This window comes from Drosophila albomicans, chromosome 2R (assembly GCF_009650485.2).
Source record: "Drosophila albomicans strain 15112-1751.03 chromosome 2R, ASM965048v2, whole genome shotgun sequence".
Classification (NCBI taxonomy): Eukaryota; Metazoa; Arthropoda; class Insecta; order Diptera; family Drosophilidae; genus Drosophila; species Drosophila albomicans.
In genome coordinates this window covers 16,404,845-16,424,275 of record NC_047631.2, presented here as the reverse complement: position 1 = coordinate 16,424,275, position 19,431 = coordinate 16,404,845, and the positions used below count along the sequence as shown (strand labels likewise).

The window sequence follows — 19,431 nt, the reverse complement described above, 5'->3', positions numbered from 1 at the left end:
ACTTACAATTTGCAGGTGGCCAAGTTTGCCTTCAGTGTTATGACCATTGTGCAAAACTTAAATCTGGCTGATCGTTTTACATAACTTATTGAAAATTTATAACTTTTTCGTATTTGCACTTTAGTACTTTGTTCAATTCACTCAAGTAGCAAATTAAAGAAAGTTACATTGTGACTTTGAAAAGAGAATTTTCTTAGAGCAAACACAAAGCTGTCCCTGACTTTATCGTGTAACTATCAATACTCCAGCAACTTGGCAAAAGAAACTCAACTTGAAGCATCAACTTTAGAATCAGCTTTTCAGCATCATCAACGACAACGCGGCATCGCGTCATGGGCGCTCTTTAAGCGGCATTAATGTCGTCACGTTTATCAAATTGCAGCTTACAAAGCTGCAACGCGTCGAGGGTGGCACAGCTTAGTATAACGGAATTACAGGCTGGCCAAGTTATTACTTAACTTCGACTGCCGACGACATTTGAGCAGTCGCCAAGAGCAGCATCAAAAGAAGCTATTAAAGTGAGTATTCCATGAAACGAACTCGAGGCGAATTTAATAAACAGCAAATTTGAGCATAATAGCTCAAGCTTGTAATCAGCATATTTGTCATCGTGTAATAATCGAAATGAATTGACGTACTTCAAATTCTATTACCATTTTCTTGAACATAAATTTAACTAAAATTATTGCAGACAGCTTTTCGTTAAAGCAAAACTTGCACCGGCTGCTACCACACCCAAACTTCAAGTTGCAAGCAACTTACTTGGTCAAGGTCAGCTAAGAAACAGAGTCCGAAAACCTGCCTAGTTTTTGTGGGTGGTGCCCGCTCAAAGTGCTGTCAGAGACTTTTTCGGCCAACACCTGAAGAGTGGCAGCATCAAATGCTTAATGGAAATACAACGTCGAGAGCTTCTCGGTGACTACTAAATGGCAAATAGAAAATAGAAAATTTAATTGCCAAGCGTCGGCAACATTGTGACCGTTATACAAGAAGAAAAACAACAACAAAAGCGATGGCAATGCCGGCTCATTTGACAAGAATCAGCGACAACAAAATGGAGCACAAACGTGGCTAATTGCAAATTGTTGCAATTTAAATTGCAGCAAAAGAACAGTAAGCGACGGCTGGCAACTGGTCAGCCGTCCAACTGCGATGGCCACATGGGCCATAAAAATGCTGTTAAGGCCTAAAAGCGATTGTGCAACAACAACAACAACACGAACAGCCAAGAACGACAACAAGATGCTGTGCTGTACCTATTGAATAGCTATTGACGCTGTTGTGGGCCTAGTCCTGGCAGCACAATCGTTAAAAGGCATCGTTAAAGGGGCAGCGCATCGTAAAAATTTGCGCATTAATAAACATTATGCAAGTTGTGGCAGACAGACAGACAGACAGTCAAGCAGACAGAGAAGCAGACAGCAAATGAGGCGACACGTTCGATGGCAATCTACTTCAGCTATGCTTGACCTCCCCTGTGGTGTGTGAATTTTATGTAATAAGCAGACCTCATGATCGGAGCACAGTTATGGTATAACGAATAGTAGTGGCTCTCTTGCGGCAGTTAACGACGCGTTTATTGATACCTGCAACACAGCTGTCTGTGGCAGTGGCAGTGGCTGTTGCAACTGTGGCAGCGGCTTCGGCGTTTTATACTGCCTTTATCTCCGTTATCAATACGCTTAGAAATACATGTTTTACGATCATGTAATTAATTGGGCAGCGTAACTAATATTGGCAACAAAGTCGCTTTCTTACTGCTGCTTGCATTTATGGTCGCATTAAGCGTCGCCAAATTTATGGACAAGGAAGTGTTCTGCATATTGAATTGCTATTCATCTGGGAATATAGTTAGGCCTACTAATATTTTTTCCCAGGTGCAAATAGTTTATTTGAAATTATAAATTGATGAGGATATAATATAATAACTTTCAACTTAATTTATGCGATTTTTACGATCGCTACTTGAATCTCTGATTAATCATCATTAATCTGTGATGTAAAAAAGTTTATAAAGCGTAGCGTATAGAGATTATAGATTGCAGTTAAGATATGCGGATTAATTTCAAACATTTTCTAAGGCACAAACAATTTTTGCACGCTTCGATCCCGTCGCAAAGCCAATCCAAGTAAAACTTCCAAGCTAACTACAACCCCATCCTTAACCCCATACCGATGTCAATGCCAATCCCAGCTTTGGCATCCTAAGCAGTGCATACGATACATTTCCCAGGCAATTGTTAAGGTTGAGTAGAGGCAATGAAAAAACTGCATCATCGCATTTCCCATGGCCGGCCATTTATGGCAGTGAATGCCAGACTGAATGCCGATCTGTGAGTCGGCCTTTTCTAACTGTCCCTCTGACAAAATGCCGCAAACTGCAAGTGTAACTGACAGTCGATGGCCCAATGGCCAGGCCGAAAAGAGAAAAAGAGCAATAAAGAGAGTCCAGCGAAACTAGTTGCAATTAGAATGGAGGGAGAGAAGAAATAATAGAATACAACTCCACTCGGACAGAGACTCGTATGTGAAGCAATACGTAGAAAAAATAAATCAAATTTTCTCATCAATCTCATCGAACATGAAAATGCACTTTCAAAACGCATTAAATAAACCATAACGGCACGCATGTGCAGCACAGCACTCGCTGCTAAGACAGGGCGATCGTTGAGAGTGGAGAGTCGAAGTCGAAGTCGAAGTCGAGAGAAGGCCGAGGCCGCGTAAATCTTTCACTTTGCAGCAAAATGCAGCACAGCTAACTGAGGCTAACTGGAAAACTAGCGGCAACAAATAACGTAAACGATAAATGCGCATGCGCAAGTGCACAACAACTGCAGCAGCAGCAAACGGGCAGCAACGTGCGACGTGCAACTTGCAACAGGCAGCTGGCCAAGTTGAGAGACGCAGCATTTGCCATGGCTCCAACCATATTTGGCATTGGCTTTGCCAACTGCCCAAACTTAAACCCAAACCCAGACACGTTGCGGCTGCGCTGACAAATTGCTGTATTCGCCTCCTGCTGCTGATGCTGTTGCTTGGTTGCTGCTGCCTGTTGGTTGCTGGTGTTGTTGTCGCCAGCATCGGCAATGAATGCAGGTCCTCCGGCAAGCATGGCGCACAAATTTGGTAGCACGCCGTGCGGCGGCAGTCAAAAGCGTCTAATAATTCATAACACAGCCATTGCCATCGCCATCGCCATCGACGTTGCAACTGCAACTGCTGTTGCCAAAATTAGCAAAGCCGCTTGATAAGCCGCCGTCGCACAGTTTGCCGCGCGCTTCGCGTAATAAATCTAAGCAATTTGTTGCACGCTAATCGCGCCATCGAGCAGCGGATGAGCGCAAGAGCTTTCAATTGAAAGTAAGTATCTGCAGCATATTGGGTTGCAGGTGCACTTCCCAAAACAAAACACAAAATACAAAACAAAAAGAAAAACACAACAACGATGCGGTAGCAAAGTGGGTCAATTGCATCAGTGTGTGGTAATTATTAGCTAAATGCTGTGAGTATTTTTCAAAACTTTATGATCGACTACATATAACCAATTAGATTTATTGCAAGCACTAAACTTCCCTAAAGAGAATCGTTGGCTGCCAATTGGGCGTGGTCATAAACATAATATAAAGCATGGCAAGTGCTTTACAACTCTCGATCTATGCTACTTCCTTCAGTCGGGCTAATAATAACAATAATTTAAGCAGTAAATGAAATTAACATGCATTACAAGCAGCCAGGCCAGGCCAAATGGTCAATAACGGCAAAAACCTGCCATTGATCCTTGGGGCGTCCCATTGGGCACAACAGCAATTGCAATTGCAAGTCGCCAAGTGTTCTCAGTTCTCAGTTCCCTGCGCATGTCTGACTGCCTAACTAACTGCCTGATTGAGTTGGCCCGCATCGCATCGCATTGCATCGCAGCGAACCGAACCGGACTGGACCGGACGGGATGGCATCAATGAAAACTCTCAGAGAGATACATGCAGCATGCAGCAGGCTGCATGTGCCTCATGCTGCATGCTGCGGAATAACGGTACCTTGCCAGCTAGACCCATCGATAGTTCCCCTTGCTGGCTGCCTGGCTGCCTGACTGCCCATCGGCTCTTTTCTAATGGTGCACGCATCGCATTTGCCGCCTCAATGGCCAGCTGACTGACCATCTAGCTCTATTCGACAGGGATGCCTTCTCCTGTCTCTAGTCTATCTCTCTTCTTTCTCTCTGGCTGGGCGCCATGGCGTATGCATTTTTTATGTAAATTGATTTTTTCTTCAATGTTTCGCTGTGTGTTTGCGCAAAAGTTGATTGTCATTAGTTATGATGGATGATGCTTGAAATTATTTAAATATATTCAATTAATACAAACAAATGCCAAAAGTGACACAACATAAACAACACAACAGTAATCTGCCTTGCACAACATTTTTAATTTATTTCAAAAATCATTTCTTTTGTTTACGATTTTAGCAGCTTAATTGCAATATCCATAGCAAAGTAAATTTTCTTGTTTTTGGTTAAGCATACGCCATGTTGCACACTTGAATATGAATTTTCTGTCATGGGACAGCAAATGTGACGACTGCCAATCAAATTCAGACATTTTCATTATCGCTCCCAGCATATGAACTGTTTGCCTTCGCCTCCTACCAAAAGTTAATAAAAATAATTGCCTGACTGCAAGAAGACAAGACAATAAATGTGTAACGAGAGCAGAGCAAACTGATAGAGACAGACAACGACAAAGACAAAGGATGGCGAAGGAAACATGAAAAGCGTGAAGCAGCAGCAGGCGAAGCAGACAATCAATAGCATCGAAGAGGAAGCCAATTTGAAGGCAAGCCAAAAGACAAAAGTGGCAACAGGTAACGGCAATTACCAATTGTATTCTTGGCCCTTGCCAAGATTTCACCAGCTTTTTGAAGTCCAAGTAAAGCGCAATAAAATGGAAATGCAAGCATTAAGCGGCAAGACACTATGAATATGATTTACATGCAGCGTTAAGTTGGCAAAAAGGAACGACAGCAAGTGGCAAGTTGCGAGCAGCAGCGGCAGCAAGTGGCAACGGGAGCAACAACTGGCAACTGGTAACAGCAATTGCATTTGCCGTTGTTCGTGCAACGTTTGCCACCTGTTCCTGGTTTTCTAGTCTTAGTTTGCCGTTATTGTTGCTTGTTTAGCCTTGCCTTCATATCGTTAGCTAATTTTATTGTTACAATAACTGTTGTTGTTGGTGCTGCTGCCGCTGCCGCTGCAAGCAAAAACGGAATTGCTGCTGCTGCAGTTGCAGTTGCTGTTGCTGTTGATGCTGCCTATCTTTCGTGTATCTTACGACCGGCCTTGCTTATATCAATTCTATTAAGCACAACAGCCTGCTGCTCCCCCAAGCTCTGTGTGGCGCTTTCCTTCTCTCGCTCGTTTTTGCAATCCTCCACTCTCCTTTCAGCATGTGACTAATCATGCAGAGCCAATCATGCCACAAGTTTATTTATTTTCACATTGCATTTGCAAAAAACTGGGTAATCCACTTGAAAATTCCTCGATTTTTCTTTCCCTGCTGCTGCTGCCGTTGTTGTTATTGTTGCTGTTGCTGCTGCTGCTGTTATTGTTACTCCCTGTTATCGGGCAACTATCAACACTGCTTGTACTCGTTATTGTTCCCTGTTATGTTTCTAGTTTCTTGTGGTTCGAGCTCAGTCTCAGCCTCAGCTCTCTGGTTTGTCTGCCCGTTGTTCAATTTTATAAAGTGAGTTATCTGCTGGGCTGTCGCATGGCATTGGCAACAGCATCGGAGCAGATACATATATTTCTTTCTTTCTTTACTTCTTATTCTTATTTTTCCTCTATTGCACTTGTTGAGAGTCGTGTGTGGCTTTACCGCTAGCAGCCACTGCTGCGCGTTGTCACTTCGCTGTCCGTTATGTGTCCTTGAAAGAGTTAACTGTAATTGATTGCTGATGGATACGCAGCCCCGGCAAAAATTATTTAATTAGAGTTCATGAAGAGTTAATAGTCTGGCGCAAAATAAATTGCAATTGCATGTAAAGCTAAATAATTGTAGTGTGAAAAAGCCCTAAGGGCATTTTCACTCTTTGCGTGGCATTTTCCATTTTGTAAGCTGTCGTCCTGCATCAGCAGCAGCAGCAACAGCAAAAAGGAGTCGTAGATGTAGACAGTTACACGAAAACATTTATTACTTGGAAACGTTGACAGCTGCGAGGTGAGAAATATCATAAATAAAAATCATGCGACTTGCATTGTTACAAAAGAAAAGTTGTTTACAACACGAATAATTGATGAGTTGTGAGCTCAAAGAATGACTGCTGAAATGTTGATTGCTAGCTGAAATAATTGAGTACAAAAGCAACAGAATGTAATTCATTATTCAGCATTGAACTTGTAAATATGGAAATTATTTTATTTGAATTATTTAAAATACTTTTTAATAATTTATGCTGTAAACTAAATTCCATTGGCAACCCAATCAGTACTTGGATTAAAATATAATAAATACAAATTTATAAATTAGTTTTCCTATGTTTTTATTGAATGAATTTACGATCTCAATCGATGTGCAAGAGATCTGAGGCAATCTGCAAATTGGCCAAATAAATCCCGCTCACATTTCAGTGGAGCTGTCAATGTGGCATTGGCTTAAGTTGACCAGAAACAGTTACGACGAGCAGGGGCAGATGCCAATGTCGCTGCCACTTGCTGTGAATGTGGCAAATGCAGAATGCACCATGCCACATGCAGCATCTAGCCATGCAGCCAGCGTAATTGATAAAGACCGACAAATCCGTTGATGGCAATGTTAATACTTCGAGGTATGTGCTCAAAAGCTGGCCAGCTCGATGCCATCGACTGGCCAAGGTTTGGGCTAGATACGATTGAAGGGGGAATGGAGGGGAGATGGCACTCGACCAGGGGTAGGCTCAATGTCGATGCGAAACGATCTTGTTGATGGCAGGAAGACAAAGACCTAAGATTGCCAGCTAATGCTAGGCACAAAGCAGGAGGAGTTGGTGACGCGTGCAGAACCTGTTGCAAGTTGCAAGTCGTTGCTTCATGCAACAACAACATTGTTGTTGCTGTTGTTGCTTGGTCTTGTTACCTGCCGTTGTTATCAAGTAACGTTCGATTTTTATAATGATTATCGCCATTACGAACTGCAGTTGTTGTTGCTGTTGCAATGTTGCAATTGTTGCTGTTGTCGCGAAACTGCTGGCAGCTACTGTCGTAGCATACATACACACAATAGGCAGCCAGCAATGCAATCAGTTGCCAGTTGGCTAGTTGCAGGTTGCCTCTTGTTGCAATTAGGTTGGGCGTGGGGCGCAGCAACGCTGGTGTGCATAAATTGCGTTAGGATAATGATCGCGCTTTGGCACAGTAAATTCGAATTCACAACGGACGCTATGCCAGAGTACAGTTCGAAGCCTCCCATATCGAAGATGTTTGTGGCTGCAGCTGTTGCCAATGCCAATGCTGATGCTGATGCTGTTTGCCTCTTAACTGGTTCGGCAACAAATTTGACGCGCGCTGCTACAAATGAGCGTAGATACAAAGAGTCAAAGCCAGAGCGAGAGCGAGAGAGATACTCGCAGCTGTAGTATATAAAATGATAGAATGAAAGCCAAAGCAGAAAGCTGAAGGAAAACCAGTGGAAGGCCAACAAGCATCAAGCACCGTTTTGGCCACGCATGCTGGGGCGCCATTTAAATTGAGATTTATTGCAGGCAGCAAGTTGCTCCTGTTGTTGCTGTTGCCGCCGATGTTGATGTTGATGCTGCAGGTGCAACGGCAGTCAGCATCTAACAACGGTTTTGTATTTTCAAAGCGAAGACAAAACTGTAAAAGAAAAAAAACACGCGCTGCCAACGCTTGTCTTTGACCTGAGCATGAGAACGGGGAGAATGGGGGCATGCAGCGCATATAGCATGTAGCATGTGGCATGTGCCACCTGTTATACTATATAACAATCAACAAATCGCGAGACCGCTCGCTCGCTCTCTCACTGCTCATCCAATCCAATCATAATGAAGTTATTAGTCGAATTAGTTTTGTAGACTTAGCCACTATTGAGCGTTATTTATTTTATATTCCACCAAAAATTGTCGTAGTAAATTGTTCTTAAAGATGTCACCTCTAATTGAACAACTTAATTATTTCCGCATAGCGAAGACTTCAGCGAATTATATAGCATAGATAGGTTTTAATCGAAGCTGGCTTAAAGGATTTCTGCATGATTATTTTTCATGACTTTATTGAGAAGAAGGTGTACACACTCTCTTCTATGATCGTTGTCTCTAATTACAATTGACACTGATTTGCCGTAGAGTCAGCACGGAAATGCAACGGGGCGTTAAGTAGCCAGAGGCATCTTTTAAGTTTACGTTTTTCTGTTTTCTTCGCAATGTGGCAAAACATAATTTCTGCATGTCACTCAGACAGCTTGGCGTTGGAAATGGAGATGGTTGTCAATGCTGGAGATAATCCTGCTCATCATCTGCCGCATCTTCTTGTGGCTTGTGGATCAGCAACAACACGAATGCAATTTTTGAAAAATCACTAAAACCGGTTTACTGAAAAGTTAGCTACGGATGGAGAGCTGAAGCGATGGATGGATCTAGAGACTGACTGGCCAACTGACTGGCACCGGCACCTGTTGATTTTTATCCTGACCGTTTGGCTGCCTCTCCATTTGATTGTCTGCCGTTGATTGCCGCTGATGGTTGCATCTGTATTGCAAGTTGTGTTGTGTTCTGTGTGTTGTGTGTTGTGTTGTTTGTTGACGTCTGTTTGGAAGATTAAGTTGCTGGCTGGCAGCGTTTACATGTTGGCTGGCAACTTTTGATGTTTTAATGATAAGATTTGCGCGATTGATTTTTCCCGGGTGTCGAATTTGCTGTCGTCCATATCACAATACAGCATCGGCAACCGGTCGACGGAGGAAGCCAGCAACAGCAAATGTGGCACAAAAACGTGCCGCATCAATCGCTCGCCCACCGCCTTAACAAGGTCAATGGGTTAATGCAGCACGCTGCCCAGAAAAGAACAAAATAGACGCCCACAACTAAACGGATTAGGAGCAGCAGCAGCAGAAGCAGAAACAGGCCGGATGGATTACAATAATTGCATGCTTTGTTGGCAATCCAATCCGCAAGTGCAACTGTAAAGTGCCACCGTTTGTGGTGCTGGCGGGCAGGCCAACTCAGGCTAAGACGGACGATTGACAGGCGAGTTGGAGCTGCCACTCAGCCCCCAGACGGCCAACAACAACGTTGGCGATAGCGATGGCGACGTTGGCGCATGTTGGTCATCAAATGTCTAAGCTAAACATTTAGATTAGAGGCAATAAGAAGACGACGAAAACGAAGAAGTTGCCGAGTCTTCCGTCAGGAATGCATTTTTTATAGAGCAGACAGCTTTAGAACAATCGACGAAACTGTAGCTGTAGCTGCTGCTGAAAAGTCGGAGGCTAATCTAAATTGTTGCATGCAACAATTGCACAAACAGATAGGCAACAGATACAAGTGTCCGGTCCGATACTGAGAGAGCAGGTAATTTCATTCAGCTAATTGCGAAAAGTGCTCCTGTAATTCTCTGCAACGGTGCCACAGACAAGTGAAAGACAAGCGCGCACGTGCAGCGGGGGCTGCAACGGCAACGGCAACAACAACAACTGCAACTCCAACGACGACTTGTAGCATGCTCCCTATAGCCGGGTAAGTGACACCTACAGAGCGGGGCACAACACAAGCGAGACAGCGCGCTGGCAATTTTGTGTTGCCAGGCCCCACAAATAATAGCTTCATTGGCTCGCTTATTGCCCCCACACTATCACATACACACACACACACACACACACATACACTCAAGCAGGGTCCAATGACAGTGCCAAAATGGGCAAACGGCGTTCATGTCACGGCAATTGTGGAATCTGCTCTGAAATTTGCATTGTCTTGCATCTCAGAAATAAGCCGAAATCGTCGTCTGGATCGCTTGGATCGCCTGGATTGCCTGGTAGCGATGTCACTTTACTGACCAAAAATGGTCGGCAATGCTTGACATTATTGTAACTGAGTTCGCCTAATGGCGCTGGACAGGCATTTAAATGTCCATCAATTTATCAATTAACTTTAAATATAACTATTAATTGTGAGCTCTTGCACTGGGAATTTTACTCACACTTTTATACGAAAATTGCAATTGTATTTTGTACTCTACTACTCTACGATTTTATGGCCACGACGATTCGTCATTCACTAAACACACCACAAGCAAATCAGCAAACGGCTCATAATTTCGCTTTTGAGCCAAACGAAATGCAAACTGACAATTTCCACTCACTGCATTGAGCACAATTTATGGCCTGCGCACATGGCGACAAAACGGAGGACCAGGTAAACAGGTAACTGTGACAGCCAGCTGAAGGTTAAGCCCACTGCGTTTTGAGCATACCAAGTGTAAAGAGAAGAAAGCAAAGGAAGACAACGCGAAATGTTAAAAATTACTAAATCCGCTTATTGAAGTGTGGGTTGCATTAAAACATTGAGTTGCGAAAGGTATTTACGTTTTCTTGTTAAAGTTGTCAAATTAGCACTAAATAAGTCAAAGCACTAAATAAATGAATACTCTACTATGTGGTCGAAATATATTGATGATCATTAAAATAATTAGCAACATTACATAAATTTGAAAATTTACCGAATGTTCCACTAGTCGCAAATGCCTTCATACCCTCACTTTTCTTGACTGCTTTGCATTGCACATTCTGGCACAGTAGTTCAGTCGAAGTGACACAAGTTAATTAGATTAAATTACAAATATGAATAGCCGCTACTTATATTGTTACATGTCCACTGAGCCCTTTTGCTCTTTCTTACTTGTACTTGCGGCTCTTGCTCTCTTTTTCTGCTGTCAATGTCAGCGAAACCCAGATTTCGTTGCATACTTTTAGGCATTCGTGGTTTAAGTTTTGTTGCGCTCAAGAGTAGGCAAACGTATGAAATAAATGTTAGGCAATATTTGCACGCTGGCCGCATTAATTAAAAGCAAAATAAAGCCAAGTCATGCACTTAGGAATTCAATAAGTTGCATTAGGCTGAGCAAAAACTGAAAGGCTAACAAAACAGGGCGACAACAGAGGAAAAAATAAATAAAAAGTTCCACACCTTGAAGCAGTTTCAAGTTGCGGCCTGCATAGGAAAAGTTTCACTTTTTGCTTTTCCCCACACACAAACTCGCACACATACACAACTTGGAAATCTCAAACGCCCACGCACAAATTGACGCCCCACGCTTGCCCACTTACGCACTGTGCCAGGCTTTCAGCCATTGCTTTTACTGCGACTGCTGCTGCTTAAGTGTTACGCACATGATTATGTGTGTGTGTGTGCTGTTGGGTTGTGCCATTTCATAAAACATACACGCACCGCACAGTAGTTGTTCAACATTCGTTACGAGGTGCTGGGAATTGGGGAGATCGAGCTGGCGACTCGACTCGACTCTACTCGTTGAGGTGTAGGTGGCTCTTGGAGTCGTGATGCGTGCACTGAAGCAGCCAACAGTTACGAGTACTCAACTAGGCAATGGTATGCAATATTTTTAATGAAATATGCAACACTCAGACGTAGCAGCTCCTCTGCCCACGACAATAGGGTCAGGGGCTATGTCTGTCTGCTTAACTCTGCCATAACTTTTAGTCTCTTTCTCACTCTCGTAAAAGGTGGATGGATGTGAGTGTGTAAAGCACAATCGGAGTATTTGTAATAATGCTTTTGTCATAGGTATCTAGCTGTTCTCTGTGTCTGCCAATTTAATAACCCAAACGCAAATTACATTCTAGAGTTCGCATAACCCATGCACTTTAATGCTAAGTGACCCAAATTGTTTGGCAAAAGAGAGCAATACGTATGCGCATTTGCCCGGTCTCCTTAATTGTTACATGCCGCACACGGTACGTATGCGTAATATGGGTGCGTGTGTGTGCTGTCGACTGGGCGCAAATTATAATTGCCAGCAGCAACTCAAGTGCAAAGTCTTTAAATTGCCCCCGGGCCTTGTATAATAATACTCGTAAATAATGTAATTAAATTACCAGTGCAATCACAATAGCCAAGGCCTCTGTGTGATCGGCAAAATGGGCTTAATAATCAGCCGTTTTCCATTTAATTAAACAATTGCAATAAGCAAGCAAACACCTTGTTATGAGGGATGTGCTTATGTACATAACATAAGCATATTCCAAGGTGCATATTTCACAGCAGCAGCATAAATTAAATCAGCACATTAAATTAAGCAAGTTGTATTTATTTTTGGGTTCGAGTCTGCACTTGGATACAATCACGACCAAGCAATTCCACAGACATTTGCCACAAATAACTTGTAATCAACAGTAAATCAAGAGCCCAGTCGCTTCATCAACTGCAGGTGAGAATATTACGTGAATATGGCAAAGACGGAAGGTACTAAGACTTAGAACCATCGTCTTACTGTGTGCCACACAATGGTTGCCCTGTCACTCCATTTGGCCATGTGATAACTTCCAGAGTGTTGCGCGAGCTCAAAAATAAACACAGACAGACAGAAGAAGAGTTGATAATAATATATTATATATATATAGTATATGTGCACATATTTAAAATTATGATTTGTGCCATTGGCCACACTCGACAGCATTTGCTCGACTTGTCTTCTGGCTGCTGTTGTCCTTTGTCCTGGGGATCAGCATTCCCATCACATCGTAAAGCCAGGCGAGACCAATGTGTAAAATGCTTGCTGCCAGCATTTGACAAAAGTTAATTATAAAAAGCATTTCGTTTTCAGTCATTCAGTCAGTCTGTTTTGTCGTAAGCTTCACTTTAAGGCTTTTGTGAATTATTAAAACTGGCAGACCGAAACTTAAATAAATTTTGCCAATTAGTCAAGCATTTCAATGAATTGCCAACTTTTTATTTGTCCAAGCACTTTCCACACTTCCATTTGGCATATTGATTTCACCTTTGTTTAAAAGGCAACCTTTTATTTTTCTCCCCTGTTTGTTTTTTTCACAAATTTAATTCGATTTTGTGCTAATGTTTATAAATGTTTGTGCAAATGTAATTTAAATTTATGAGAATGCATGTTGTCAAGAGTCAGAGATATTTGCATGATTACTTCGAAATATACGTGTGCATATATTTTAAATTGGAATTTGCACAGATATTTATTTGGTTTGCAAAAGGAAACAGTCTATTAAATCATTATTCTCATATTCAAAATAATTATGTGCATATTTTATGAGAGACTTTGCAGAGATTTGTTGTGTAACAGAATGGTCAACTTAGTTCAGTTGGCTAATAAAAAGATGAACTTCCTTTGCTGACAAAAATGGCTACTAATTTATTTTTTTTTTTTTTGGATTGTTGCGCAGAATTACGTAGCCTCTTAATAGCATATGCTTCATTAAGAAGTCAGAAAAACAGAGCTTCAATGATGTTGAAATTATTGTAGCTATAAGAAATCTCTTCTTGCTGGCGCCAAGCAGCAAGTAAATATTCCGAACCGGAAATGCCTTAAGCACCAGCTATGTCAGCTCTACAAAATGGCGCATTATGGCAATATAAAAAGTTAAGCTAAACAGCTTATGCTTAGCACAAGCTCTGGGTTTTTAAGCAAAAATTGTGTGCGGACAGTTTTTGTGTGTTCAATGGAATTGCTGCAGTAATGAAAAATGCAGATGCTTGTCTCTACTAGTATTTATTATTATTTTGGTTTTTTGCTTATTCTTGGTTGTTTTATTTGCCAATGCTATTCCATACTGGGAAGTGATTTATTGACTTGTCTTGGCCGCAGGTGCAAATGCTTCCCATTTGTGGTTGCTTCCGCAATTACTTTTGACACTTGCAACAGATGCCAATAGCTTTTACTGTCCACATCCGGCAACTGCATGCCATACATAATTTCCTATGAACTTGGCTATGTGTCTTGTGTTATTGTGTTGTGTTGTGTACAGTTTTTAATTACAGGTTTCAGCTAGCCATAACCATGGGCAATTCCTTTCAAATACGCACAACTTGCTGAGTGAGGCCACTTAGACTGTTGGCAGCCAACAATGGGCCCCAAGGAGGCGGAAGGAAAACGGACGGAAGGCGTGCAAACAAATAGCGACATCACTTTGCCTATTCCCACAAACGTTCAACATGTAAGCGAGTGTGCGTGTGTATATGTGTGTGTGTGTGTATTGGTGTCAGTGCGTGCTTCCTGGCAACCCCAACAAGAACGCCTCAACGCCACAGTCTGAGTCTCGGCATCGGCATCAGCATCAGCAACAGCAACAGCAGCATCGGCATTGGCTTCACCATCGGCATTAGCATCGGTCTCAGCCGTGGCCCCAGCCTTTTGTGTTTATCCTGCTCCAGTTCCACAGTCTGCTGCATTCATTAGACTAAGCCAAGTGGCATTCACTCGTGCTCAGAGTTCGCAAGCTGCACAGAATTAAATTCCATTAACAGTCGCTGGCTCAGCCTCACTCACTCAGTCTCGCTCTCAGCATCAGCCTCAGCTTCGGCCTCAGCTTCGGCCTCAACTTCAGCTACAGTCTCAGACGGCCTCTGAAATTGCAGCTGCCTAATGGTGTTACATGACTTGAAGGCATCAAGCCATTATTATTATTATTCGTCTGAGCGATATGGCTTGAATTGCATTGCGCTATTGGGCTGAAAATATGGCCTAACGGAGCTAAGCATTTTACAAATGGTCTTCTTAGCCAAGCTTAGGCCAACACAAATAATACGAATGTGCTGCTGGGCAATTGGCTCAGCTACTACAATCACAATCACATTCGTAATCAAACTCACAAGCACTTTGACAAATTGCAAATTGATAAACATCCGGCAAGTCTTTGCGGGTATTAAAACCTTTCAATATTGACACCAAACATTGATACATTGATAGTGTCAGCCTTGATGGCTAACATATGTATAAGCACAATATTATCGTAGGATTTACCAATTGGCATGTCAAAATGAAGCTAAAATAAAGAACAACAAATGCCGCCCGAACAATGCTATTTGACACTTACATGTGTTACCTAACTACAAAAGAGTTGGAATTTTTATGATCACACTCAGTCGGAAATGCATGACCAATGGCTGACTGCCTTTCATGCAGCACGAAAGGCTTATGGCACACGGTATTGCATGCGCCTTTTATAAATATATCGTTATCCCAAACTCTTTAAGATTCTGAATGACGACCATATTTATATGCACTTCTTTAGGTTCTTTAGGTTGAATTTTGATATGTTTAAATACAAAATCGATTTATAATTGTAAAAGTTGTTAATCAAAATAATTCTTAATTCAAAAATATCTTCACTGCATATAATTTGTATAAAAGTTCCCAATTCATTATAAAATTCAAGTTGAAGCTGTGTGTGGAAAAGAGTATAAAATAAATATAAATTCCTTTAAATATAAAAATGTTGGCGTGCTTTGCCGCACTTCGTTAACGGGTATTAGAGCTCTTGTAAAGACATTTCCGTTAGATTTTATTACAGATGACGGCGATCAAAGCTCGCACGATTGCGTAAATCACACAAAGCTCAGTTTTATCGCAAAATTATATTACACTTTGCATGACCTTAGCGAAAACTGGCTCAATATTTTTTGTTGGTAAATTTCAGGGCGTTCTTTAAGGATATTGGTTGCATGTCTACAAAAAGGGCTTTGTAACATAACTAAAGTACAAGTTAATACTATTATTGTGTTGCATGTGGGTAAAGAAATTTAAGTGAATTAATTATGTAGTATGTATAACACTGCTGGCAAGTATTGCATGTTACTTCACCATAGGGCTTAAGAGGCTCACAATTGTTGGTTTTAATTTTGGCATGCGCAAAATGCATCTCTACGAGTTTAAGTATGTTGATTTTAATTCCTAAAATCTAACTAATCCGCTACACAGATTGCTTATGGTTCGAGCAAGTTGAAGTACAGAAGTAATATCACCCTTTTTGCAAAGGGTCTTCACATGCACAGCGCGTTCCTTCCACAGCGCTTTCTCAGCTGGGCTCGAATGCCGCCCGAATGCAGTTCTATATAGTTTGGTTGCTACTACATTTGTCACTACGATGGCTAGACACGTGGTGAAGGGAGATGTTGGTTGGTTACAGTTAAATGTAAATGGCTCTTGACTTACCGCGCTCGTTGACAGGTTTTGGGTGCATGTTGATTGTTGTTAGGTTAAGGTTTGATTACATTTTATGAGAGAGAAGTGGAAAAATCTTTTCAAATTTTTTGACTACGACCTATAAATTATTTTATGTTTTTTTCTTTAACTATGAAGTTCGGTTTAAATGTTGATTGATGATTTGCCACCGGCTTCACGCTCTTTGCTGGTTATGTTGATTGAAGACGGTTGCTCCTTTTCCTTGGATATTCTCACAGTGTGCTTGATGCGGGCTCCTTAGCTTATTAACTCTACATTTATGTGACTAGAAAAGTGTTTGCTTTACAATGTGGCTTAGTCCTTAAACTTACTTCTACATACTTGTTACAGTTTCTCTTGGCATGCCAATTTGGGGTATTTATATTATACATTTTGTACTCTTGGCTTAAAATTTTCCATTTTACAATGTGCTCATTAGGTGCATGTTTATGCCTAGGATATAGGATGGCTACTAGTCGATTAGGCATAAACGAATGTCGCTTAAAAATACTACAAATTAATTTGCACTACCAAAATTTAAAAGTTCTCTAGTATACTGTTAATATTTGCTACAACTACTTTGCTAATATATATTTATAATACTATTTAATTTAGTTGATATATTGTATATTTAGTGGGCTGTGTATTAATTATTGTTTAGTATATTGCTTTCAAAGAACTACTTAGGCTGCTTACGAAAATTCTTCAATTTCAAGAGGCTATTCGTGTACGTATACTTTGAGTTAACATTAGTATTGTATTATTTAGTTAATGTTGTTGAATATAACTTGATTAGGCATTAGGAATTTAGAATATATATTTGGATTATCATAAATAGTTAACTACTTTTTCTACTGTTCTTAGTAAATGCATATGCTCTATGTAGTATGATACTGTTAGTAATACTGCGCAGTATGGGAACCACTGTGGACCCTCAAATTTAGCTGTTCTCTAGTACGTATATAATATGGTAATATATATGTTATGTATTTATCTAAGCCTAGATGTGTGGTAGTGTCGGTATATAGTTTATTATCTAATATTAGAATGTTAGCTTTATTGTTTAATATTTGGTATACTTTTGGCATATCTTTTTACTACTTTAGAATACTCTGATTCGGGGCAAAGTTTAGAAGTCTAGATTACATTGAATTTCATTTATTTAACTCTATGATTCAATGGCAAAATTATTTTTCAATTATGTAACTCTAATTATAATTCATTAGTAATTTAAATATTTGATTAGATATGTGTATATATAACGAATTAATCATTTGTTGATTATGCTTTACTTATAAATAGAAAATCTCTGCTTCAACGGTACAAGTGCGTATATGTTTTTGTTGAACTGCTCTGCAATAGCTTAATATCTAGTTATATTTGTATTGCTATAATAATTATTAAGAATTCTCTAAAAATTCTACTGGAAATGGTGTTATGTCTTACAGATTATCGTATACACATTGCCAGCTTAGTGAGCTATGTCTACACTTAGATCTAACATTAGGACTTATTTTTGAATAGCGTAGCAAACACTTTTATATTTGACTTTTATTTGATAAGTTATCTCTCTCTCTCTTTTATTTTTCTCACTCTCTCATTGATGATGGGATCAGGGTCCATTTTGTAAGTTTAAGTTGAACAAAAGCATGACTCTAGTAGATAACTTTGTTTGGCCGTAACTATCTAAGGGCATTTACTTTACTTTAACTCGCATCGAATCGCTCTAATAAATTCGATTGATAGACAATAAAAAAGGAGGGGAACTCAAACTTTTGTATTTTTGTTTGGCGCGCGCGCTCAGTTTGTTGATTGAAGACTTAGCATAGAAGAAGAAGTAGTGTTGATGTGTTGCTGATGATATGCATTTCAATTCGTATTCGTATTCGTATTGGATTCAATTCTGTGCTTGTCTAGCGCTACTCCGCCTTTTGCACATTCGACTCTGGCTTACCTCGGCGATGTTGGCGGCAGCGGTAGCGATAACGGCGGCGGTGGCAGCGGCGGGGGCGGTGCACGCACATCCGTCTCAATGTGCCGCTTATGCGGAGTCTGCAGATCGAGTGCCGCATAACCCACATGAGCATGGGCACCCACGCCCAAGGGCGAGGTACGCGGACGCAATGTGGTTGGAGGTCCGCGGAAAAGTGCGTAAGGATTGCCAAAATAATCCTGTGACGTGGCCATCATATCGATGTCAATAAACGATGCGCTGTAATGATGAGAATGGAAATTAAATTAATAAATTGATTACTCAATTAACAACGAGTAATTCACAAATAAAATTCAATTAAATTCTAACATTTTCTTATATTTAGTGCAACCCGTAGCCTTCTCTGCTCTCCGCCCTCAATCATAAAGATATAGCAATTAAAATTTCAACATTTTTTAAATGCTGTCATGTCAATAGAAAATTTTTATGGCCAGCTATTCAAAATTGACTAAACGTTGGCAGCTCATATATTTGTCCTGTACATGTCCTTTCACCGTTGCTCTGCGCTCTGTGCGATATGCGCTGTGTCCATTCATGTTTTTTAATTTAATAGTCATGTAAATATGCGCGGCACGCGACTGCATTTAATTCTGTTGTGAAATGAAATTATTGTAACATGTTCAGTTGATTGATACCCTGAACATGGATATAGCTCCATGTCGTACAAGCCATAATTGACAGCCTACAGTCTGTTGATAGACTGTTAGTCGGGCAGCCAACCGAATAGTCCGGCAAACGACACGACATGCCACCACTGGATTGCTCTGTGCTTGTAATTAAGTGCCCTGTCCGCTTGTCGTTTTAAGTGCCCACCAATTCCCTCTCCATCGAGTGTGTGTGGGTATGTGACTGTGTATAACGAGGCGACGATGATTGCGCGTATTTCAGGCAATAAAGACAATGACAATTATAGGCAAATAAACGAGGAAAGGGCTTCGAGAGTAAATAGATTTGCAAAAGATTTGAGAGATAAATGAAACAACAGTCGCAAAGTAACTGTTAATTGTTTAATGAAATGTATGAAATAAATAAGTACTTAACTTTGCGTATTTGCTGATTTAACATTTAACTTCATCAACAGCAAATATAAGCATAGATTTCTTAAAATTGTTGAGTTCTTTCATTTATTATTCGTTAATCTTTATTCAGATACTCAATACTTAAACTAAGTTAGCATTACTCAACACTTAATCGTTGTAATCGTTATGTATTACAAAACACTAAATATAGGTATCGATAACTTAAAGAATCG

At 40.8% G+C, this 19,431-nt stretch overlaps 1 protein-coding gene across 6 annotated transcripts in view; it reads right to left on the bottom strand.

Moving 5' to 3' along the window:
• LOC117575875 (sex determination protein fruitless) overlaps nt 1–18,398 on the bottom strand; it is a 108,824-nt gene extending 90,426 nt beyond the window's left edge. For 2 of the 6 annotated variants that reach the window (XM_052007973.1, XM_052007976.1), the window contains exon 1: nt 18,141–18,398. In XM_052007973.1, the coding sequence (XP_051863933.1) occupies nt 18,141–18,376 (236 nt within the window). In that variant the 5' untranslated portion in view covers nt 18,377–18,398. Of the gene's footprint in view, nt 1–10,183; nt 10,241–16,177; nt 16,560–18,140 lie in introns of those variants that run through there. The other 4 variants (XM_052007977.1, XM_052007975.1, XM_034260310.2 and 1 more) reach the window with 3 other exon arrangements.
• Nucleotides 18,399–19,431: the final 1,033 nt, after the last annotated feature.